This window comes from Epinephelus moara, chromosome 13 (assembly GCF_006386435.1).
Source record: "Epinephelus moara isolate mb chromosome 13, YSFRI_EMoa_1.0, whole genome shotgun sequence".
NCBI classification, from domain to species: Eukaryota; Metazoa; Chordata; class Actinopteri; order Perciformes; family Serranidae; genus Epinephelus; species Epinephelus moara.
Genome location: NC_065518.1, coordinates 26,393,346 through 26,412,559, shown reverse-complemented (window position 1 = coordinate 26,412,559; position 19,214 = coordinate 26,393,346). Strand labels below are relative to the sequence as shown.

Here is a 19,214-nt window from a genome sequence, read left to right as displayed (position 1 = left end):
TGGAATACTTAATATAGGTGGAGCTCTCCCTGTGAAGCTTTGGCGACCCCTAGTGGGGGTTAGGACCCTCAGGATGGGAACCACCTCTACATTAAATCACTGGTGGGAAAGAAATTGATTTCAGTAACTGCTACGACCCTGTGGAGCGGGTTTCTTCTGGAGGGACTGACACCTTAAAATTCCTTAATCCATTCCCTTTTACACTGAAGTGATATGTTGCACTTCATAGATTCAAACAATGGCCACTGCTTGTTACTAAAATGAGTCGAAACTCAGAGCAAGCATTGGGACAGAAAGCGACATGAGGACAAACACCCATCACAGCTCACTGCAGCAAGGACGCTGTAACAGGAGACGCTATCGATGAAGTTGTCAACAGAGCTTTTCCCCACCCTGAGGCTCAATGGCACCCTAACCTTCACAGCTGAGACGTGCAGGGCAGAATGCTAAACAGACACCGGGAGAGAAAAGTTGTGTAGGCATTTTTAATATTTAGATATTTACTCTGTGAAAGATGAGAGGCCATCAGAAGACGAATACATTTCAAAGTGACAAACATGGAAACAGCTGATTCTCTGACACGAGGCGTCAGATTGTAGCAGGCTTGGACCTGTTGATTGACATTTCTTGAATACTCATAGCTGGTGCTGTATGAAATCTGTGGAGTCAGAGGAACAAAACAAAAATGATATGAGGTCTATGTCTATTGTATTGCACATACAGAGAAAAATGCTTATTCAAGTTTGCGTACAATGATTACGAAATATCCCCCAGAAGAACCATTGGTACAAGAACAGCAAAATAAGGCCTGGAAATAACAGACAGAGTGATTGTGATCAGCGTCAAGGCTGAAACTGCACAGAAAAGACACAAAATTATGATATTTTTATATAATATGAAATGTTTTCTTCATGTGGTGAGCTGTGGCTCAGTTAGGTTTCACTCTGATGGTTTCATTTTATCCCCTCCATGATCAAACTGCTTGAAAATATTGTGGCAGGAGCGGTGAATGAAAACAAGGCACATCCAGCTACAGATTGGTGTGTGGAGGGAGAAACAGCAAATACTTAACTGTGAGCGTTCAACCATGACAAGCACAATACAGGATACATTCACAAAGCAGGTCGTGATTCCCAACCCTGAATTGCCTGAATATCTATTCTGGGATGTAACCCAAATCTGACCTGAACATGACCTGGAAGCGACAGTCATGCAAAGACGAGATTTTTGTATCTTTGCATCTCTAGTCTCTGGGATAGGATACATGTGGGCTGAATTTCCCTCTTTGAAATGTATTGTGGGTAACATTTGCACTAGTTTTGCAATTTCATAAACTTGAATTTTGTTGTTTGTGGTTTTTTAAAGGTTCACAAATAGATAGAAATTCCAAGCGTCCCATATTTCAAAAAACATAACTCTCAAATTCAGTGATTTTGCAGATTTGAAAATTAAGCCAAAAGTAAAGTCTCTCAAGTTGTTATAAATTAAGGCACCTAAATTAAAGATGCGAAATGAAAACTTCTTCCTTCCAGTGATAATAATTAGGGCTGTCAAAAATAATTTGTTAATTTCGATTTAATTCATCACAGAAAAAATGATGCCCTTTGATCTGGTGCGTCATTGAAGGCCACAGTAGCGGTGTCACATGATGGAGGCAGACAAGACAACGTTGCTTGGCCCCGTGAATGAACACTTATATTTAAAAAACGCCCCGATGGAACTGTTGATAGGAGCACCACTGCAATTTCTGCAGTAAGGAATTTTTGTAACATTGGAGTACTTAAAGCCTGAAATATCACTTCTTAGCAAAGCATTTAGCAGCGAACCTGGAGGTCTGAGCTAGCACAGCCTCTGATGCTAGCGCTAGCCGTCAGCCTCGTCAAGCCACACTCGACCAGGCGTTCACACGCAATCTCAGCAAGTCTACCTGTGACCGACTAACTTGCAAAATGGATTGCAATGGACTGCAAACCAGTTTTGGTTGTAGAGGACAGGGAGACAATTGTGTCTAAAATCCAGCAGCTTTACCACAACACATCCGTTGGAATTAAATTGAACTGACATTTCTTTAAATACTCTGACAGCAAAAAATGATGTAATGCAATTTTAGATTAATCACAGAGCATGTAATGAATTAGATCCTTTTTTTTTTTTTTTTTTTTTTTTTTTTTTTAAAATCGCTCCACAGCCCTAATAATGTGATCCTATAAAGAGAAGTTCAGATGAGCAACTCAAAACCCTGGACACTTGAATTTTCTATCTGGATCTGTGAACCCCTTAAAATCTTTGATATTTCAAAACTTAAAGGTCTTGAGTGTAGGATTTAATGACATTTAGTATTTAGGTTGCAACATTGCTACCGATTGAAATATCGCCCACGAGCCAAGCGTGTAGGAGAACTATGGTGGCCAACGTCAAAACATAAATGGTTTGTCTGTTCTGGGCTACTGTAGAAACAACATGGCAGCCTTCGCGGAAGAGGACCCGCTCCTTATGTAGAAAGAAATCGCACATTCCAAGGTAACAAAAACAGAATGATAACTAGTTTCAGATTATTATAAGTTCATGAAAACTTAGTTAATAAGATTATATACCATTTCTGCCAATAGTTGCCCCTCAATCCTACACACTGGACCTTTAAAATGACACACTAGAAATGTGAAACAGCAAAACAATCAGCTTCCTGGGTTGCGTCATGTTTCTTTACGTTCTAACACACTGCTCAAAGAAGCTGCAGTGTAGTCAAACATATCATAAATGTCTCAGGCTCATGGTGAATTCAGAGTTCAGAGAAACGTCTGCATGCTGCCAGATATAATTTCTTACATGTCCATATGATCTGTGGGAGCAAGAAACTAAATGCAGCTTTTGATGTTCACAGCGCTCAGACAAAAATCTGATATGTCACATGTGAGGGGGGAATATCTCAGCTGTGCAAGTTGAGCTGCAGTGTGAATGTAGCCACCTTGTGTAAATGTGTTTTACCAATCAGACTGTCAGGCCTGATGGGAGCTTCAGCCATCAGCTGCCAGTATATGATTCAAGGCAATTTTGTCTGTGGCTGATTTGTTTCTGTCCCCCGCAGCCACTGTGGTTAGTGACAAAGCTGGAAGAACAATCCAAAACAATAATCTTTTGCTGCACAATGATGACCAGTCAGAATCACTGAGGCTGTACTTGTACATACATGTTAAAGGCAAGTACTGAGAAAATGGCTTTTTTAAACACTGACTGTGTTACCTGACTTTTAAGAAGTACATATTTATCTTTTATTTAATTTAAGCAACGTTTCTGCTCAAGCAAGCAAACAGTTGATAGTCACAAAATGTCTAAAACAGTGTCCCTCCCTTTGCCCTCCAGACACAACAAAAAGTCTAATGTTGATGCAGGTGTATGGTGCTAACAGGATGCTGTCAACTGAGAGGTAACATAAGTAAAATGAAAAATTATATGAAGTTGATGACCGTCACTCGTCCAACATCTGCTTTTAATGTCAAATCAAATCATGTCTAAATCTGTGGACTGTCCCTTTATGTGATATTTCTTAATAAAACACTAAAATAAATAACTTCCTATGAGAGTTGTTAGCACTGCCGGTTCCACTGAGAATCAACACCTGATGCTAACGCTCTTTGCGGCTCTAAGCTCATTGTTTTGATTCACCGCTCCACATAGACTCCTGATGGTTCTCACCAATCCCAAACAAAAAAACATAGACAGTGTAACAGTAGTGGAAGTAGCAACCGTGACGTCACCCATTGGTTTGTGGACGACCATTTCGAAGCCGAGTTTGGCATTTTAGCTGGGGTTTTTTTTTTTTTTTTGGAGCCAGAAATGATCATATTTGGACAAGAGAGTGGATCTGATGGATACGCATGGCTACACCTCTCTTGATCGACAGAGAGCCATGGTAGTGACCCATCAATCACAAGATAGTAAGCGTATCTTGTTTAATTAAATGAGAATATTACTTAAAAAATGAACATCGTACTGTATTGAAGAAGACTTGAAACTAGTGACTGAGACCATAAACTCTTAGGGAAGATGTCTACGGAGGTAATAAATCAAGTTAGAAGTAGGGTCGTTTTCACATTGACTTCTATACAATTATACTTCTCTTAGAGTCGCCCCCTGCTGGCCATTAGAAAGAATGCAGGGTTAAGGAACTTACACACTGGCTTGCTTTTCAGACCTGGAGGCTACGTCCACTTTTTTTACACAGACTATGTCCAAAACATGTCGGCAGGCATTTCTGGCAAACAGGCTCACACAAGCCGTTTATATGCTGGTGAAGAAAGTCAAACACTGAGCAAACAAATGTGCAGATACTTTCCTTTGAGGACCACATCAAGTTGATGAGGATGAATGAATACTGATTTTACATTCATCATGTGGTGAGAAAAGGGACAAGAAGCCCTAAGCAACTGAACTGACTACATCAGGGCTGTGTTGCTGCCCCCTAGTGGTCTGGCGGTCATTAAGTGGTCAATAATGCAGCTTTTAAGATCGTATTTTTTTGTGGGGGAATTTTGCCTTCCCTGCACAATTTGATATGATTGACTGAAAAGCTATGACCGGGGAAACAGTCTTGTCTTTGAGCTACGTGGTACTGAAATGTATCATATGGGCCAAATGCATATTCCTATACATACATACGCACACGCACACACCTGCCAGCACTCACACATTAAATGTTTTGTTTGCAATATTCTTGAAATCATTAAAAAAGGCAGCAGTTATAGCTTGGATTGATCTAAGAGTTCCTGAATCTAAAAAAATACAGAAGGCTTTGCCTAGCGGTAACACTAGCGTCTTTACGGACATTAACCCTTTTTTGTTTCATTTTGTAGAAGGCACACAAACTACCACAAAAGTATAGTTATAATCTTCAAATGTGCAAAAAAGCTCTGTTTACATTATTTCCTCAATAAAAGAAAGAAGGAAAAAAGAAGTTCAGTATCCCTCTCCGCCTTCCCCTCCTGTTTCTGTGGAGGAGAAAAGGATTGCAGCGCAGAGTCCACGGGCATCATAGTGGAAATGTGCTTTAGAACCAACACAAACACCTCTGCAGTTCATCCGTTGGCACTTAGTTAGCATTAGTGCAGATAAAAGGGCAGAGGCGGAGTCTGCATGTGCAGCGTGATGTGCATGTTTTGTATGTGGTTGAAATGGCTGCACACCAGCATGACAAGTTCTGCTTTTAATTCGAGATGGTTCAAAGAGACAAGGGGACGAGGAGCTCCAGCGTTAGTGTGGTGACTGGATTCACTTAAAGAACAACCCGGCAGAACCCCAAACTATAATGACACGTGGCAGATGACAGAAAGCAGCACTTTTGAGTTTCTTCCTTGTGTTTTTGCTCCAAAGTAGTTTTGTACCTCCACAGTACGATTTTATTTCAATAACAATAACTGTTCTTAAAAAGTATAAGTTATCCAGCAACACGGAGGCACCTCTGGTCCTTAAGTGTCCGCCAACCACCTCACTACCTACTGCACCATCCCTCCATCTGTCCTCTGTGTCCTCCGTTATTCAGATGCAGGTGATGAGGCAGTGTTGGTGGGTGACAGCTTGGGGCCTCGGAGGGCCTGCGGGTTGACGATGACCTGGATGACAAAGTCCTTCTGGATCTTAGTGTCTTGCAGTCGCGTCTTGTCCGTGAGCAGCTTCCCGGAGAAGAACCAGCGCTGGTGGGCGGCGTCAATGTCCTCCTGGGCCTGCAGCTGCTTTTTTAGTAGCCCTATGGTGTCAGCCATGCTGGCGCTGAGGCGCAGGTCTGTGCCTGTGGAAAGTCGTACCTACGGCAAACAGGAAGTATGAAAATTACTGACGCGTAAAATTTGTCTTTCAAGGATAAACTAAAGCCTTGTCCACACAGGACTAGTATTACCTGGGAACATCTAGTAATTTGTAAGAATTGTGGAGGTGGTCTGTGATCTTAACCCTGTGCGAATCTGCCATCTTTGTAATTTGCCAAGTACAAATTTCACAGCCGACTACCTCCCATATTTCACCAAACACAGGTTGTGTGGTAATATTAGTTCCAGGTAAATCAGCATCTTGGTGATTAGGAGTTGTTTTTATTAAGTTTTTTGGTTTTCTCCTCACCTCATTTCTGCCTCTTTCCAGGTCAAAAACTATGGAGGCTGTGTTAGGTTGTGATTAGGTTGTGATTATGAAAGAACGTTTCCACCGCATTTTAGGCACAGGAGGTTCATCTCACTTCTCAACAGGGAGACCCATTTGTAGGAAGCTCAAGCTCAAATCAAATCAGAAGAGCAAAATCTTGAGAGATGATGAGATGGATGACGTGACAGAACTTGTTAGGCTTGTTGAAACCCACATTTTAAAAAATGATAATAATAAAAAAATCAAGACTTGGTCAAAACCTAGTATATGGCTGGCCCGTGTATGAATTGCTACAGGGCTGAAATTTGAAATGAGGACTTTTAATTTCAAACAGGAAGTGGCTGGCATATACCCAGTTGGACCTTGATTCGCTTTGACTTTCGCTTTACAGAGCTGGCATGAGCTGTCCCTGTTGTGATCCAGCCCAAAAACTCATGTAAATACATGTTATGATGAAGAACAGTACTGAGAGACACATGTTAAAGCATCGCCATGTTTCTTTTTGTCAAGCTTGTCTGACCTAGGACCAGTAATTAAGGGCTACAGGACTTTGGATAGTTCGATTATCTTTGATAAACATGTTGATGATCACTTCAATATGTATGCTGCATTTGTTGGAGGTGTGAACAAAGATAATACAAAGATGAGACACTCAACTCCCAATAAAATGTGAAAACAACCATGTAAGTCTTTTAGGAGCTGTGCTTGTGACAGTACCTTGAGCTGGAACTCCTTCTTGGGTGCTACAGGAGGTTCGGGGCTATCGCCGGGGTCGTCGTCATTGCGCTCTGAGATGAGGTTGACAGGTGGAGCAAGGCAGTAGACGGGCAGCTGGTAGCGGTTCCCGAGTTCATCGTAACACTCCGCAAGAGTACCTGGAGAGGGGTGTTGGAGAGAACAGGATATGTTGTTCTACCGACTTTGTATGTGAGAGTATTTTTCTTGACGAGTAAGAACTAGGGTGGTTTTGTGATTTATGTGTTTTCTGTCCTCACCATGTGGCAGTGTGATACTGGCTCCATCCACTATTGCCTGGGCCAGCTCGTGGTCGTTACACTCCAAGGCCACGGCTGCAGCTTTCAAGGCATCCCAGATCTCCTTACGGCCCTCGAAGGCCGGCGCCGTGTCCCAGAACTCGTCCCGCTTGCTCCGTAGCTGGCCCTCTGTCATCGGATAGTCGCTCTTCCACTTGGGACGCTCTTTCTTCAGAGGCTCGTTACGTCCTGTGATTGAAAGAAGTAAGAGACAGTGACATTAAAGGAATGCATCATCACAAAAATAACCAGTTGTTTATGTGTTAAGTTGAATTCGGGAACATAACTTTTTTCCCCCTCACATGCTTCCACGGTGAACGAAGAATCCAAAAACAGAGAAAATCCTTGATAAATTTGAGTCGCAGAGGTCCACCTTTAACAACAGCAAAACTACATCAAAACATTCATTTACAAACTCTCACACAACTCGTGCAGTATAATCCAAGTCTCACTTATCCAGTCATATACTCAGAGCTTCCCAAACTAAGTTAAACTAAACCTCAAAGCCAGACTCCATTGACAAAAACAGTAATTTTACTTGGGTGAACACAGGAGCTGTTGATCTGCCTTGATCTGTTAGTTTGTGTTATTGTGTGAAAAGCTTAGTCTGGATTCACTTTCAGTTTAGTTTTGAATATCAGGGTTTTGTGTTTGGGAAGTACTGAGCGACAACTGGATAAATGAGATGTGTCCTATACTGCAAAAGTTGTGCGACAGTTTAGAAACGGAAGTTTTGATATAGTTTTGCTGTTGTTGAACAATGTCCCCCTTTGACTTTAATTCATCAATTTTTTTTTTATCAGTTTTTGGATTCTTCGTTCACCATCAAGGCATGAAAGAAAAACAAAGTTTTCCGCACTAATGAACGTAACACAGGGTGAGTGATTGATATTCAAATGACCGTTTGAGGGGGTGAAATTTTCCTTTGANTTAATTCATCAATTTTTTTTATCAGTTTTTGGATTCTTCGTTCACCATCAAGGCATGCAAGAAAAACAAAGTTTTCCGCACTAATGAAAGTAACACAGGGTGAGTGATTGATATTCAAATGACCGTTTGAGGGGGTGAAATTTTCCTTTGACTGACATACACAGGAAAGTACAGACCACAAAAGTATAATGTCAGACATTTACAAACGCAAGTCTAAAATGCTAAGACAGTTCATGTTATAAATAATACCTGCACTACGTTATCAATTGTTCTGTCTATCATATAGATGTACAATCGTCTGATTGAAGTGGAATCTATGGAAATTCGTTTTTAATGGATTTTCAGTACCACAGATGATTTACATGGATTCCATATAATTCATATCCTGTGCTTTCATCTCTTATCATATTTGGCAGTGGAGAGAAACGCTACCCGTCACCAGAGATAGAGAACATCTCCCCCCACCACACCACACTATGTCATCCGAATCTAAAATTAGGAGGTCATTCAGAGTTTGCAATATGCATGAGGCACGTGTAGCTTATGTCTCTCTAGTAACCTTACCTGTGTTTCCCACCATCAATATTAACACAAAGCACACTAGGCCAGGAGAGCACTTACGGTATATTAGTGAAGGACTGACAGTCACAAACAAAAACAACAAGCTAACATCAAGAAGACACTAACATTTCTGATTACCATTCAGCAGGTTAACATCTTAACATTCACTAGCAATTCAGCAAGCTGTTGCTAAATGACAAAGACACCACAATTTACCAAACCTGCAATTTCCTGGTGAAACATTCCCCACTGTGGGTTGTACTTAAGCATAATAGGCTGTGTTACAACTGTGGTGTTTTCTAAATGGTCGCCAACTGCCAGTCACTTCAGTTTATGTTGTCATAAACACCTTTACTACTTATCAAAAGCAGCTTCTGAACCAGCCAAAGCTTATATTTCCAAATGCCTAAGAGGCAGAGATGCCAGTCACAGAGGAGAGGAGGGATGGAAAATGAAGAGGAGTATGAAGGAGGCCGCACACATCCAAGAGGTTGCATTTCTTTCAAACAAATTATTTATAGTGCGGGCGGCTTAGGAGGAGTAATGTGGAGGACGTGGGGCGGTGTAGGATTAGCACTTGGAAAGGAATGAATCCCAAGTGAAGCAAAGGGGCTTCCTCACTGCCACTCAGCCAAAGTGGTAGTGGACACGTGTCTGTATAGAAGACAAATGGGGTAAAATTACCTATCCTTATGTGGTCCATATCTTCAAGACACACAGGTACACATGCAATATTATTCCAGTTCCCAGGGCCGAAACACACAACAACACTATACCAGAGGTTTTCAGTCTGTTAAGTATTCAACTGTCGTTTATTTTCTCTTTAAATTGTTCATCTGCTCTATAAAACATCAGAAAATAGTGAAAAACGTCCATTTTTTTTAGATTAATTTTCTGTCAAAAAACAGGACTCAAGTTGTAGCCAACAGCAAACTCACTGACCCCATGGCAAATGACACTTCCTGTTTACGATGTGGGTGGTGTGTGTGAGCGTGTGTGTGGGTAGGGCACAGTTGTCTCCATTTTGTCTGCGGGGAGCCCACATTGTGTGACTCTGAAAACCCTTAAAATATATAAATATTCACCCTCTTTTCAAGTCAGAAGCTTTGAGGTTTGAGGTCACTTAGGAACAGAGCCTCCATTACACACTGGTTTGTCAAGCAGAAAGCGCTGACAAGTGGATTTAAAAAAAAAATCTCGTGCTCAATATGCATATTAATCACAATCATAGACTGTATACAAAGATGAGCAACACGTCTCCAAAATATCCAAGGTACGGTCACCGCCATCGTGCGCAGGTGATGTCACTTGAAACCAAAGTCTGCACAGTAGTGATCAGGATGTGGAGCTGAAGTATCCAGTTGCTGTCCATAAAACCGCTTGGCCCAATCGAGAGTCAATCGCAGCTGTCAATCATGATGTCACATCCCCTTTTCATATACCGTAAGCAATTAAAACCAAATACATCATAAAAGCGAACCCTTGAACATACATTAGCATGATAAGAACTACCTAAAATGACAGAAACCATCTTTGGGAAAAAATTATTTGATGTGTACTTTGATCTTTTAGTTTGGCCCATGTCCCTGAGGTTTATGACATATTCTGCAGCCAGCCACCAGGGGGCGATAGACATGTTGAAGCTTTACTTTTGAGGAGCTGTCATGTCCTTCATCTTTAGTATACAGCCTATGGTCACAGTTGTAGATTAATAAATAATAAACTGAAGGGCTCCGAATCAAGATTGCTAGTTTATGTTAAATAGAAATTACTATTATCTGATTTTTTGTATTCCCCATAGGATCAATATCACTGTTGGCCCCAAGTTTTTTTTCCACTAGTTTTTAACCCTTGTTAAAATGTTAAGTTGTGAGCTGGTAGGCAAATTTTGTTACCATTGAACAGAGCGATGCAAACTGCTGGATGCAGCATCAAATTTGGACACAAGTTGTATCATTTTTCTGACTCTTGGCAAGAAATGGAATAAGTGCATTTACCAAAATGTTTACGTAATGGTGCACGTAATATACTGGTATTGACTGTATCATTAACCATGATATTTGAAAATAAATTACTGATAATACAGGATAATATCATGTAAGTAGTAATCCAGCGCCTCTTAAATAATTTCTGTTTCTTTCCATTCTCGCCATCTAGTCTTATTTACCATCCATTAAGTGCTATTCTTCTTTTTTCATGCTTTAGTACAGATAGACTCACTCTCCACCTCCCTACACTCCTGTTTTAAGTGTGATTCATTTGCCAAAGAAGAGAAAAAATGCGTAATAAACAAAGTTAAAGATGAATTTGCCTGATGAGCATTATTATCATTATTTCAACGTTTCTATAGATATCGCGATAATATCGTTATAGTGAACTATTTTGGACACAATAATCGTGTAGTAAAAATCAAATATATTGCCAGCCCTAGTGCTCCTCTTCATAGTGCTGTGCATCCATTAATAAGGCTCAGCTTATATGCAGTTTGGTGCACTTTATTTCTGCCGTACATGATAATGCACATTTTCCTTATGTGATGTGAATAAATGTTTTGCTACGTATTGTGTACAGCAGAATGAACTCTGTTAAAATATGAATGAAAAATGTCACAGTCTTGCACTGTGAGATGCCCTGTGATTTCAGCTGTAGTGTTTTGGTGACTCCCATTTCCGAAGAAAACTGACTCAGAGCTCAGACTGGTTATCTTTCAGTGACACACTGAGTCAACATGACATTTCCAGAGGATATTTTCTGAATGGTCAACATGCTGTAAAGTCAGCACAAGCAGATGTGGGACAGCTAAGGACTTAAACGTTTGACAAAAATAATCAGAACAGGATGTGAGCTAAGAATCAGAGACAACAGTTTAGGCTTTAGGATGCCTTTGAGTTTCTTTAGACTTGAATAGCATCTTTTTTGCCAGTGTATTTTTTTGTGCCCTCCAGCAATCAGGATTCCCAAAGAATAACAAGCTAGTTACACTCAAGACAGAGGAACATACTGTGTAAAACGACCTGCCAAAAAATCCTGTTATAAGAAACAAACGAGTGGTAGAAATAAAATTTAAACAGGCTTTTACATTTTATGGAAATAAGTGTGGTTAGGTGGACTGTGTGTGTGTGTGTGTGTGTGTGTGTGTGTGTGCAGCAGGTGGCAACAAAAGGAAGTGATTCACTAAATAGCCCGTTTATCAAATGTAACTGAAGCACACCAAAACAGAGACATGAAGCAATGCATTACAGACACATGAGGCAATATCAGGGTGTTTTCATCCGCCTGGGCTCATAAAAACAGGTGCCACGTGACGAGGCTACAGTGAAACATGCTGTATCTATGAGAGTTAATGAAATACGTCATAAACAAAGTATGAGGATCATATAGAAGGGTGTATGTCAGGATACGATCATCACAACACACTCATAGGTGGCTGTTAAAGGATTACCTGCTCCTGGGAAAACACATACTGTTATTCTGGCCCTGCTAAGACATTTAACAGCTTCTTACATTCCCCTGACATGAGGCAAACAACGAATAAGGAGTGTTTTCTGTGTTCCTCTATAAAGGATAGAAAGAAGTGCACCCAAACCTAACAAGACACAGGACACACAAGCACATGCACATACACATACACTCCCACGTGCAGTCAAACGCACACATACGGTGCCATCTTTTTAGCTGGTTATCTTATCACCACAACGGTGCATTGGGCTTCCTGCAACTGCAGATAAAGGTAGCCTCCCTACCTTGACAAAGTCCTGTGTAGCATCTATGTTACTTTTGAAAACATTCTCAGCAGGCCAGGGACAAATGCAATGTATCCTGTTACTGGTTTTCGACAAGCCTGCACAAAATATTTCACATACACTTGTTTACCGCTGTAGCTTCAAGAGCCTAGTAGACCTCTAATATCCCTGAGGAGCTGAGACATACTCACCTCTGCTTTAGCTTTTAAGTCTTTCGCGTTCATTTCTACAGAACATCTCAAACTATGCTTTGAGATTAGGTAAATCTATTTCTGGGTTCAGTTATAATACTACTGTGTTCGACTGCAGCATTAGCTACATAACCCAGCTACTGATGCTAACTTACTATCCTGGAGTGCAAAACTGTTAACTATAGACAAATTCGGTGAGCGATTTGTGTATGCTGCCATCTTGCGGCAGCGCCATTGCTGCGGTGACATGTGTCAGTCATCAATTCATTATGCTGTTATTGTGAACTGACTCTCTACAATGACAGCATCATGAATAGCTGGATTGATGATGTTAGACAGTGGCGGTAACTGATGAAGGTATCTTAAATGAGTACCGATATTAATATAGAAATTAATCATTTGTTTGAGCGATAAGCAGGAAAGATTAGAGTAATAGGGAGATAATAGACTGTATCATTAAACACTGTGTAATATAAAGTTAGCATACGTTACATGTGCTGACGTTAGCAAGCTAGCAGCGTGACATTTAATCATTATGGACAAGCTACGTGACTAAAAACAACAACACATGTTTGTGTTTTGTTTTAGGTATTCAAGAATATTTTATTGATCGCCTGGCCTCCGATGACCAGAAAAACGGCAATTACAGGTCTCTGATTGATTTAAGATACCTTCATCAGTTACCGGAGGCCACTGTCTAACATCATCAATCCAGCTATTCATGATGCTGTCATTGCAGAGAGTAAGTTTAAGTTTACAATGACAGCATAATGAACTCATGACTGACACATGTCACCGCAGTAATGGCGCCGCCGCAAGATGGCGGCATACACAAATCGCTCGCCGAATTCGTCTATACTGCATTTTTGAGGCAAATTCATGAGAACTCAAAAAATGACTTGCTAAGATACATTGGTATTGATTGGCTAACAAACATTTTTTACCAAATTGGGATCGAATCAGTATTGAGTGGGTAACTACAGTAGAAAAATTAACTTGTCCGTGCTTACTCTCCGGTGTCATTCAACTTTGTAATTATGGCACCATTGCTTGACTTACTTTATTACTTAATGGACAACACTTACACTAATACCTATATATCTGCAATAATCTCATATTGGCTCACATCGGCCAGGCCAAATTTAGCAGTCATGCGCTAAGCTCAATTTTCTGACTGATTTTAATTACTGATACAATACTAGCTTGAAAACCTAGTGCTAATGGTTTGAAATTAGGGCTAGGTGATGTGAAGAAAGTAAAATATCACAATATTTTTGACCAAATACTTAATATCAATATAAATTTTGCATTGAGATTGTGGGGTTGACTATTGCTCCTTTCGCAAAATATTTACAAAATGAGATTTCTGATAAATAATCATCAGTAAAGTGGTTATCATTTATAAGTCAGGGGTTAGCAACGTTCATTATCAAAAGAGCGATTTTTGACATAAAAAAAATCTGTCTGGAGCCAGAAAACATATTTGAGTCTTACGATTACTAATATGCCTAAATGGGCATTCATCAATATGTTGTACCACAAGGTGACTACTTTGCCGTTGACTATTTGTTATTTTTGGTACTTCCGACTATGTAGCAATTGCGGTGAAAGTAAACGGATCTGTCCCGGCACTATTAAATTCTCTATTTTCCTCAAAGACTTACTTTTTGGATTTGGAATCCATAGGCAGCTTTGCTCAGAGACTAAAGACTAGCCAACACTATTGAGGGTCAGCAAAATTTGAAGGGAAAAGAGGCCAGGCTATACACCAGTGATGCACATTTTAGTTGATTAAATGTTTAAACTTAATTTGGTGGATAGGCTACACAGTTTTACAATTGAAGAATGTAAGAATTTCTTTTGGACGACAACAAAGATACATGAGAATTAAAATGTTGAAAAAATAACTAAATAAAGAAGGGCTCCAGAGCCACAGGTTGCCAACCCCTGGACTAAGTGGGTAAAGGCAAACTACAGAACACCTAGAATAGTCTGGTAAGTTCAGAAAATGGCATCACTTTATTGTAATGCAGCCTTTAAAACAAGGAAAAGACAACACTTATGGTGTTATGATATCCAAAATCTAAGATTATATCTAGCTGATACCAGTATATATATATATCGATATTGTCAATCCACTACCTAGCCCCACTTGAAATGTCTATTCTGTCCGGCCACCAGACCAAAATGAAAATATATAAATTAACTGTTGTAAAGAGACTAGGAAGCCAGACAATACATTAAAAAAGATGCGATCATTAACGCACAATAAACATTTCCGCTAACCGAGCATTACCTGTAAGTGCAATATTTTATTTTTCTGTACACTGCTAATTAAAGCCAACAAACACTTCCACTTTATAATCAGCCTAGCTTCTCATGCGATCTTCAAAAGACGATAAATCTTAGCTATTTAGACACAGTGGACATGTTGTCCAACCCTGCTCTACCAGGGTATATATATTCCAACCTTTGGCATGCAAATTGGGTTTTTTATCCCTTAGGGCATGAGATGCAGAGAAAAAACATAAATGACAGATACAGTTCATCCAAAGAAAATAAGGGCAAAAACTTTACGGCTTTAGAAGAACTAAAATCTATTAAGTCATACTATGAAAAAAATCTAGAAATACCACATGAATCTTCTGTTGTACTTGTTCTCTTCTTCTGACATGGCTGTCTGTCTGTATGAGGGTGTGTCAGCAGCGTAGAGTCAGTCCCGTCAAAGAAGCCAGTCAATGACGCAACAGGACATGATGTGACTTGTTTGATCGAAGCCTGGTCTAATCGGGAGTATCATGTGCGTAGGGTGTGTTGATACCAATTTAGGATGGGAAATTACCACGAGCCACGACCAAAGCCCAGAGAATCTTGGCTGTGAAGTCTTTAACTTCAAAAAGTCTATTCATCAGCCACTTTGGCAGGAAACAAAGAAAGACAAATTATTTTGAAGGTCATATTCTGCTGCTCTAAAAATCTGTATCAGATGTTCAAACTGGAACACAGCCATGTGGCCGGGGTTCAGAAAAGTCCACTTCTGATACAAACGCACAGAGCTGGAATCATTCTTAAAAATGTTCTGTCTTTCTGATGTAAACTGGAGACAATTCCTGTTGGAAAAAGACTGAAAAACTTTCCATCAGCAAAGTTTGAGGAAACAAAGGGGACAGAACCTGCATCCAAATGAATAACAGACACTTAGATTCCTAAACAGTCACTATAAAGGAAACTTCTTAGCTCCGGATATGCTGAATGTGACAGTAATGGAATGACCTCAGTGGAGGTTTCACCACATCTCTGAAGGGGCCTAAAGGTTGTTTACCATCCTAAGTGAGGTAATAACAACATTCATAACCTGACAGATGTGTAGAGCCTCTAATAATCACACCATACATCATAAAACCTCACGCTAATATCACTGACATTGTTTTCTGGGGCCCAAACTATGCAGAAATTCAAAACGTCTGCCAATTTGGCTGCGCGGCGCCTGCGTCATTCAGTTTAGTCTGGTTGTAAATATAACATTTACTCTCACTAAGTGCTGAAGCAGCAATCCAAATTCCATCTGTCACTATCAAAGACAAGTGTAGGAGAACAAAACATGGCAGTGAGCCAGTGTTTATCTTCAGAAGAATGTTATCTTCCGGGAAGGTAAGTAACTAATGGACATGAACTCCAGCCCCTGATGTGAATAATCGACATATATCAGCAACTTCGGGAATCAATGTAACCCTTTGCTTCAGCCAACAGCAGCCTCCTGCTTGGTCTCTGCATATGCATTAGGAGTGCAGTGTGAAGTGGTGCTTGCAGAGCTGCCATGCTATCATTTTTAGATAGCTGTTGGCCCAACAAGCTCACCGTTGTGGGATTAAGTGTGAGGCTGGAAATTGTTGGGTGAGAAAATCATCAGCCTTGTAATGGGTGCAATGTCAGACAAATGTAGGTGTTGCGTGGGTGCAGTTGTAATCACCATTGAGAGTGGGTCTGGCGTAGTAGAGTTTGCCTTAAGAGCACAGTCTGTGTGCTGGCTACATGAGCAAAGACCTTTCTCCGTGAAGTGACTGGTAAAAAGCAGCAAGACAAAACTGGTGACTTGTGTGTTGTCCTGCAGAGGGGACACACGCTCTCTACATTGGTCATGTGAGCTGAGGCCGGCATCCAGGTGAATTGTAATGCACTTACACCTACAGCTACAAATGTGTCTCCAGCAATCAAAGAAAAGACTATTCGTCCAAAATCCCCAAATCTCTACTGGTGCCCTTCAATGTCCTTCTGCTTTACTTGCTGTTGTGTAAATTATCAGGAACTTCAGCACTTGCCATTGTCCAATATGATCTCTATCTAATCAACCAACATTAGCATACACAATGATCCAAGCATGCCAATGTGCAAGTTTATATAGAGAAGATTTGTAGTGCATTGTGAACGCAACTGAATCCCTGAGCATGGAGGAAGACCATCCAGAGTGACGTACCAACTAGTCTTCTTGTTCTTCTATTTAGCAGCAGTCAGTTTGTCCACAGAAAAACAAAAGGTGCGCAAGGAGGTGAAACCCAATCACAAGTGGTCACTTGAGATGCATTTGAATCTGACGCAGGAGTGAAATACACCTGGATACAAGGAGTCTCAACCACCTCTAGTGGTGTTATGAGCATTTTCTGCACTTTAATATGTATTGGGTGTGTACTTTACATACATGCAACTAAGCAGAACTGGACAGTTGTCAGATACCAAAACAGTGGTGCCCACAGACATTTTTCAAAGGGGTCACCAGATGAGACCACTGAAGATCTTGCGGAGGATGCACAGACTAATACTGGTACAGTTAACATTTTGAGTTCCACAAAAATCCTGTTGTAATGTATTATGTATTTGTATATGTGATAGATGATTAATTGTTCTTCAGATAGGCTCCATGTCCCTTTCCTTCAAAGGACAAATATACAACTTTAATATGAAGGAGTACATTGATCATTAGAAGCAGAACATTTCTGGGAACAAGCCCTCTCAAGTTCAAGGGACTTGTGGGTACCCATACAACCAATTTCCATTCAGATATCTTGAAGTGAAGGTTCAAGAGATCCCTTTGAAAATGGCCATACTAGTTGTTCCCTTGCCAAAATTTTGCCTAACTCTGGAGCATTATTTAGCCCCCTTCCCGACAAGCTACGCCAACATGGCTGGCACCAACGGATGTCTTAAGTTGTCTGGTTTCACAAAATACCACTGTCTTCACACTAATTTAAAAATTAGTATGGCACAGCCTCTTAAAGGCATAAAAATTGCCCTTCAAGCAATTGTTAAAGGGGGCATGGCCCTCCTGGGCACCCCTTGGGGCGCCACTGGCCAAACGCCATCATTTGTCACACAGCAGGGGTTAACACAGGGAACTGGCAAAAACAGAGGGAACTACCATGTATTTGCAATGCCATCACGAGAAGCTGACAGGCGGAAGGTGTAAGTAGTAGTTTTGCAAGAGTAAAAATGTGAAACACGTTATAATTTAGTGAAGGACCTCACACATATATATACACACACACACACACACACTGTAGTCTTACCTCCTCGTCCACCGTTCCTGGACGAGCCTCGGCTCTGTGTGTCCTCCCAGCCTTCCCAGTATCTCCCCACACATCCTCCCATGGTTAGAGGGCTGCGGATTGTTTCCACGCGTCGTACTAGCTGAGCAGGGGGCCCATCACGGGCGAAGACGATGAACTAGGTCCGAAGAGGAGGACGGGTCGCAGCTCCAATGTTGCAAACCTATAGGTCATCCGTATCAGCAGAGACAGGGACGCTTGGATGTTTGACTGCAGTGATCTTTACTTTAAAGATCGTGGCTTTAAATGCGTTTTCTCTCTTTATGTGTCAGTGCTGTCTGTGTGTGACACGACCCCACAAGATTCAAAGCTCGTGGCCCGCACTGACGTTACAAGAGTTTGCCAAACCTACAAGCCACCGCAACATCTGCCAAACCGTTTTTAAATGTTATAACCACAAACAGGACAGTTGTCTAACTTGGCTGTTAAGTTGGGCTAGTTGTAAATGTTGAAGTCCAGCAGTCTGAGCAGCGCGCACCTTCCTCGCTAACAAGCTAACAGGGCCAACCAGCTAGCTACTACTACATCAGTAAACACAAACTTCCGCGCACCCGTGACCGTTTCCCTGCACGTTGACTTTCCTCCAGATGCAGTGGCTAGTTACCGTCTCCCGCTGACCTCGGTGTACTGCTTCAATTCTGTGCCGCTGTCTTCAGATTTGTTTTCTTAAAACCCCCAAAACGATACTTCCCTCTCTGCTGGTAAAAGGTGACTGACTGGCGGCGGAGCTTGCGCCACCGAACTTTTTTACGCCTGCGCGTAAGCACGCAGGCAGGTGTTGGATTCTCTGACGTCAGGATGAAAAGCAATTATGAATGGAGGACTCTGAAAATAAAGTCGACACCGCCGGAAGTATCACATAACTATAACGCGCAGCCATTATGCTTCTTGTTTTTAGTTTATTATCCTTATTTAGACTGGTAGTAAGTTATTCAAGTCAGTACAAAAGCACGTTGCATCAGTGAAAGGGGACATCTATCACAGAGAGGTCCACACTAGGTTGTACGTAGAGTTTTGGAATTCGGA

At 41.0% G+C, this 19,214-nt stretch overlaps 1 protein-coding gene across 1 annotated transcript; it reads right to left on the bottom strand.

The window, feature by feature from the left end:
* Positions 1-472: 472 nt before the first annotated feature.
* Positions 473-18,917, bottom strand: ubtd1b (ubiquitin domain containing 1b). The gene is made up of 4 exons (XM_050060937.1): positions 18,150-18,917; positions 7,125-7,352; positions 6,847-7,004; positions 473-5,798 (listed from the first exon to the last, which is right to left on the bottom strand). Exons 1-4 carry the CDS (start codon positions 18,229-18,231, stop codon positions 5,529-5,531), a joined length of 738 nt encoding a protein of 245 aa, XP_049916894.1. The 5' UTR covers positions 18,232-18,917; the 3' UTR covers positions 473-5,528.
* Between the last annotated feature and the right edge of the window lie 297 nt (positions 18,918-19,214).

What these genes read in the sequence shown, in the direction of transcription:
- ubtd1b (XM_050060937.1), bottom strand. Translation starts at nt 18,231, where the DNA reads ATGGGAGGATGTGTGGGGAGATACTGGGAAGGCTGGGAGGACACACAG. An exon ending in CAGTATCACACTGCCACATG is followed by an intron (nt 7,005 to 7,124) that starts GTGAGGACAGAA and finishes ACCCCTCTCCAG; the next exon opens with GTACTCTTGCGGAGTGTTAC. An exon ending in AGAAGGAGTTCCAGCTCAAG is followed by an intron (nt 5,799 to 6,846) that starts GTACTGTCACAA and finishes TGTTTGCCGTAG; the next exon opens with GTACGACTTTCCACAGGCAC.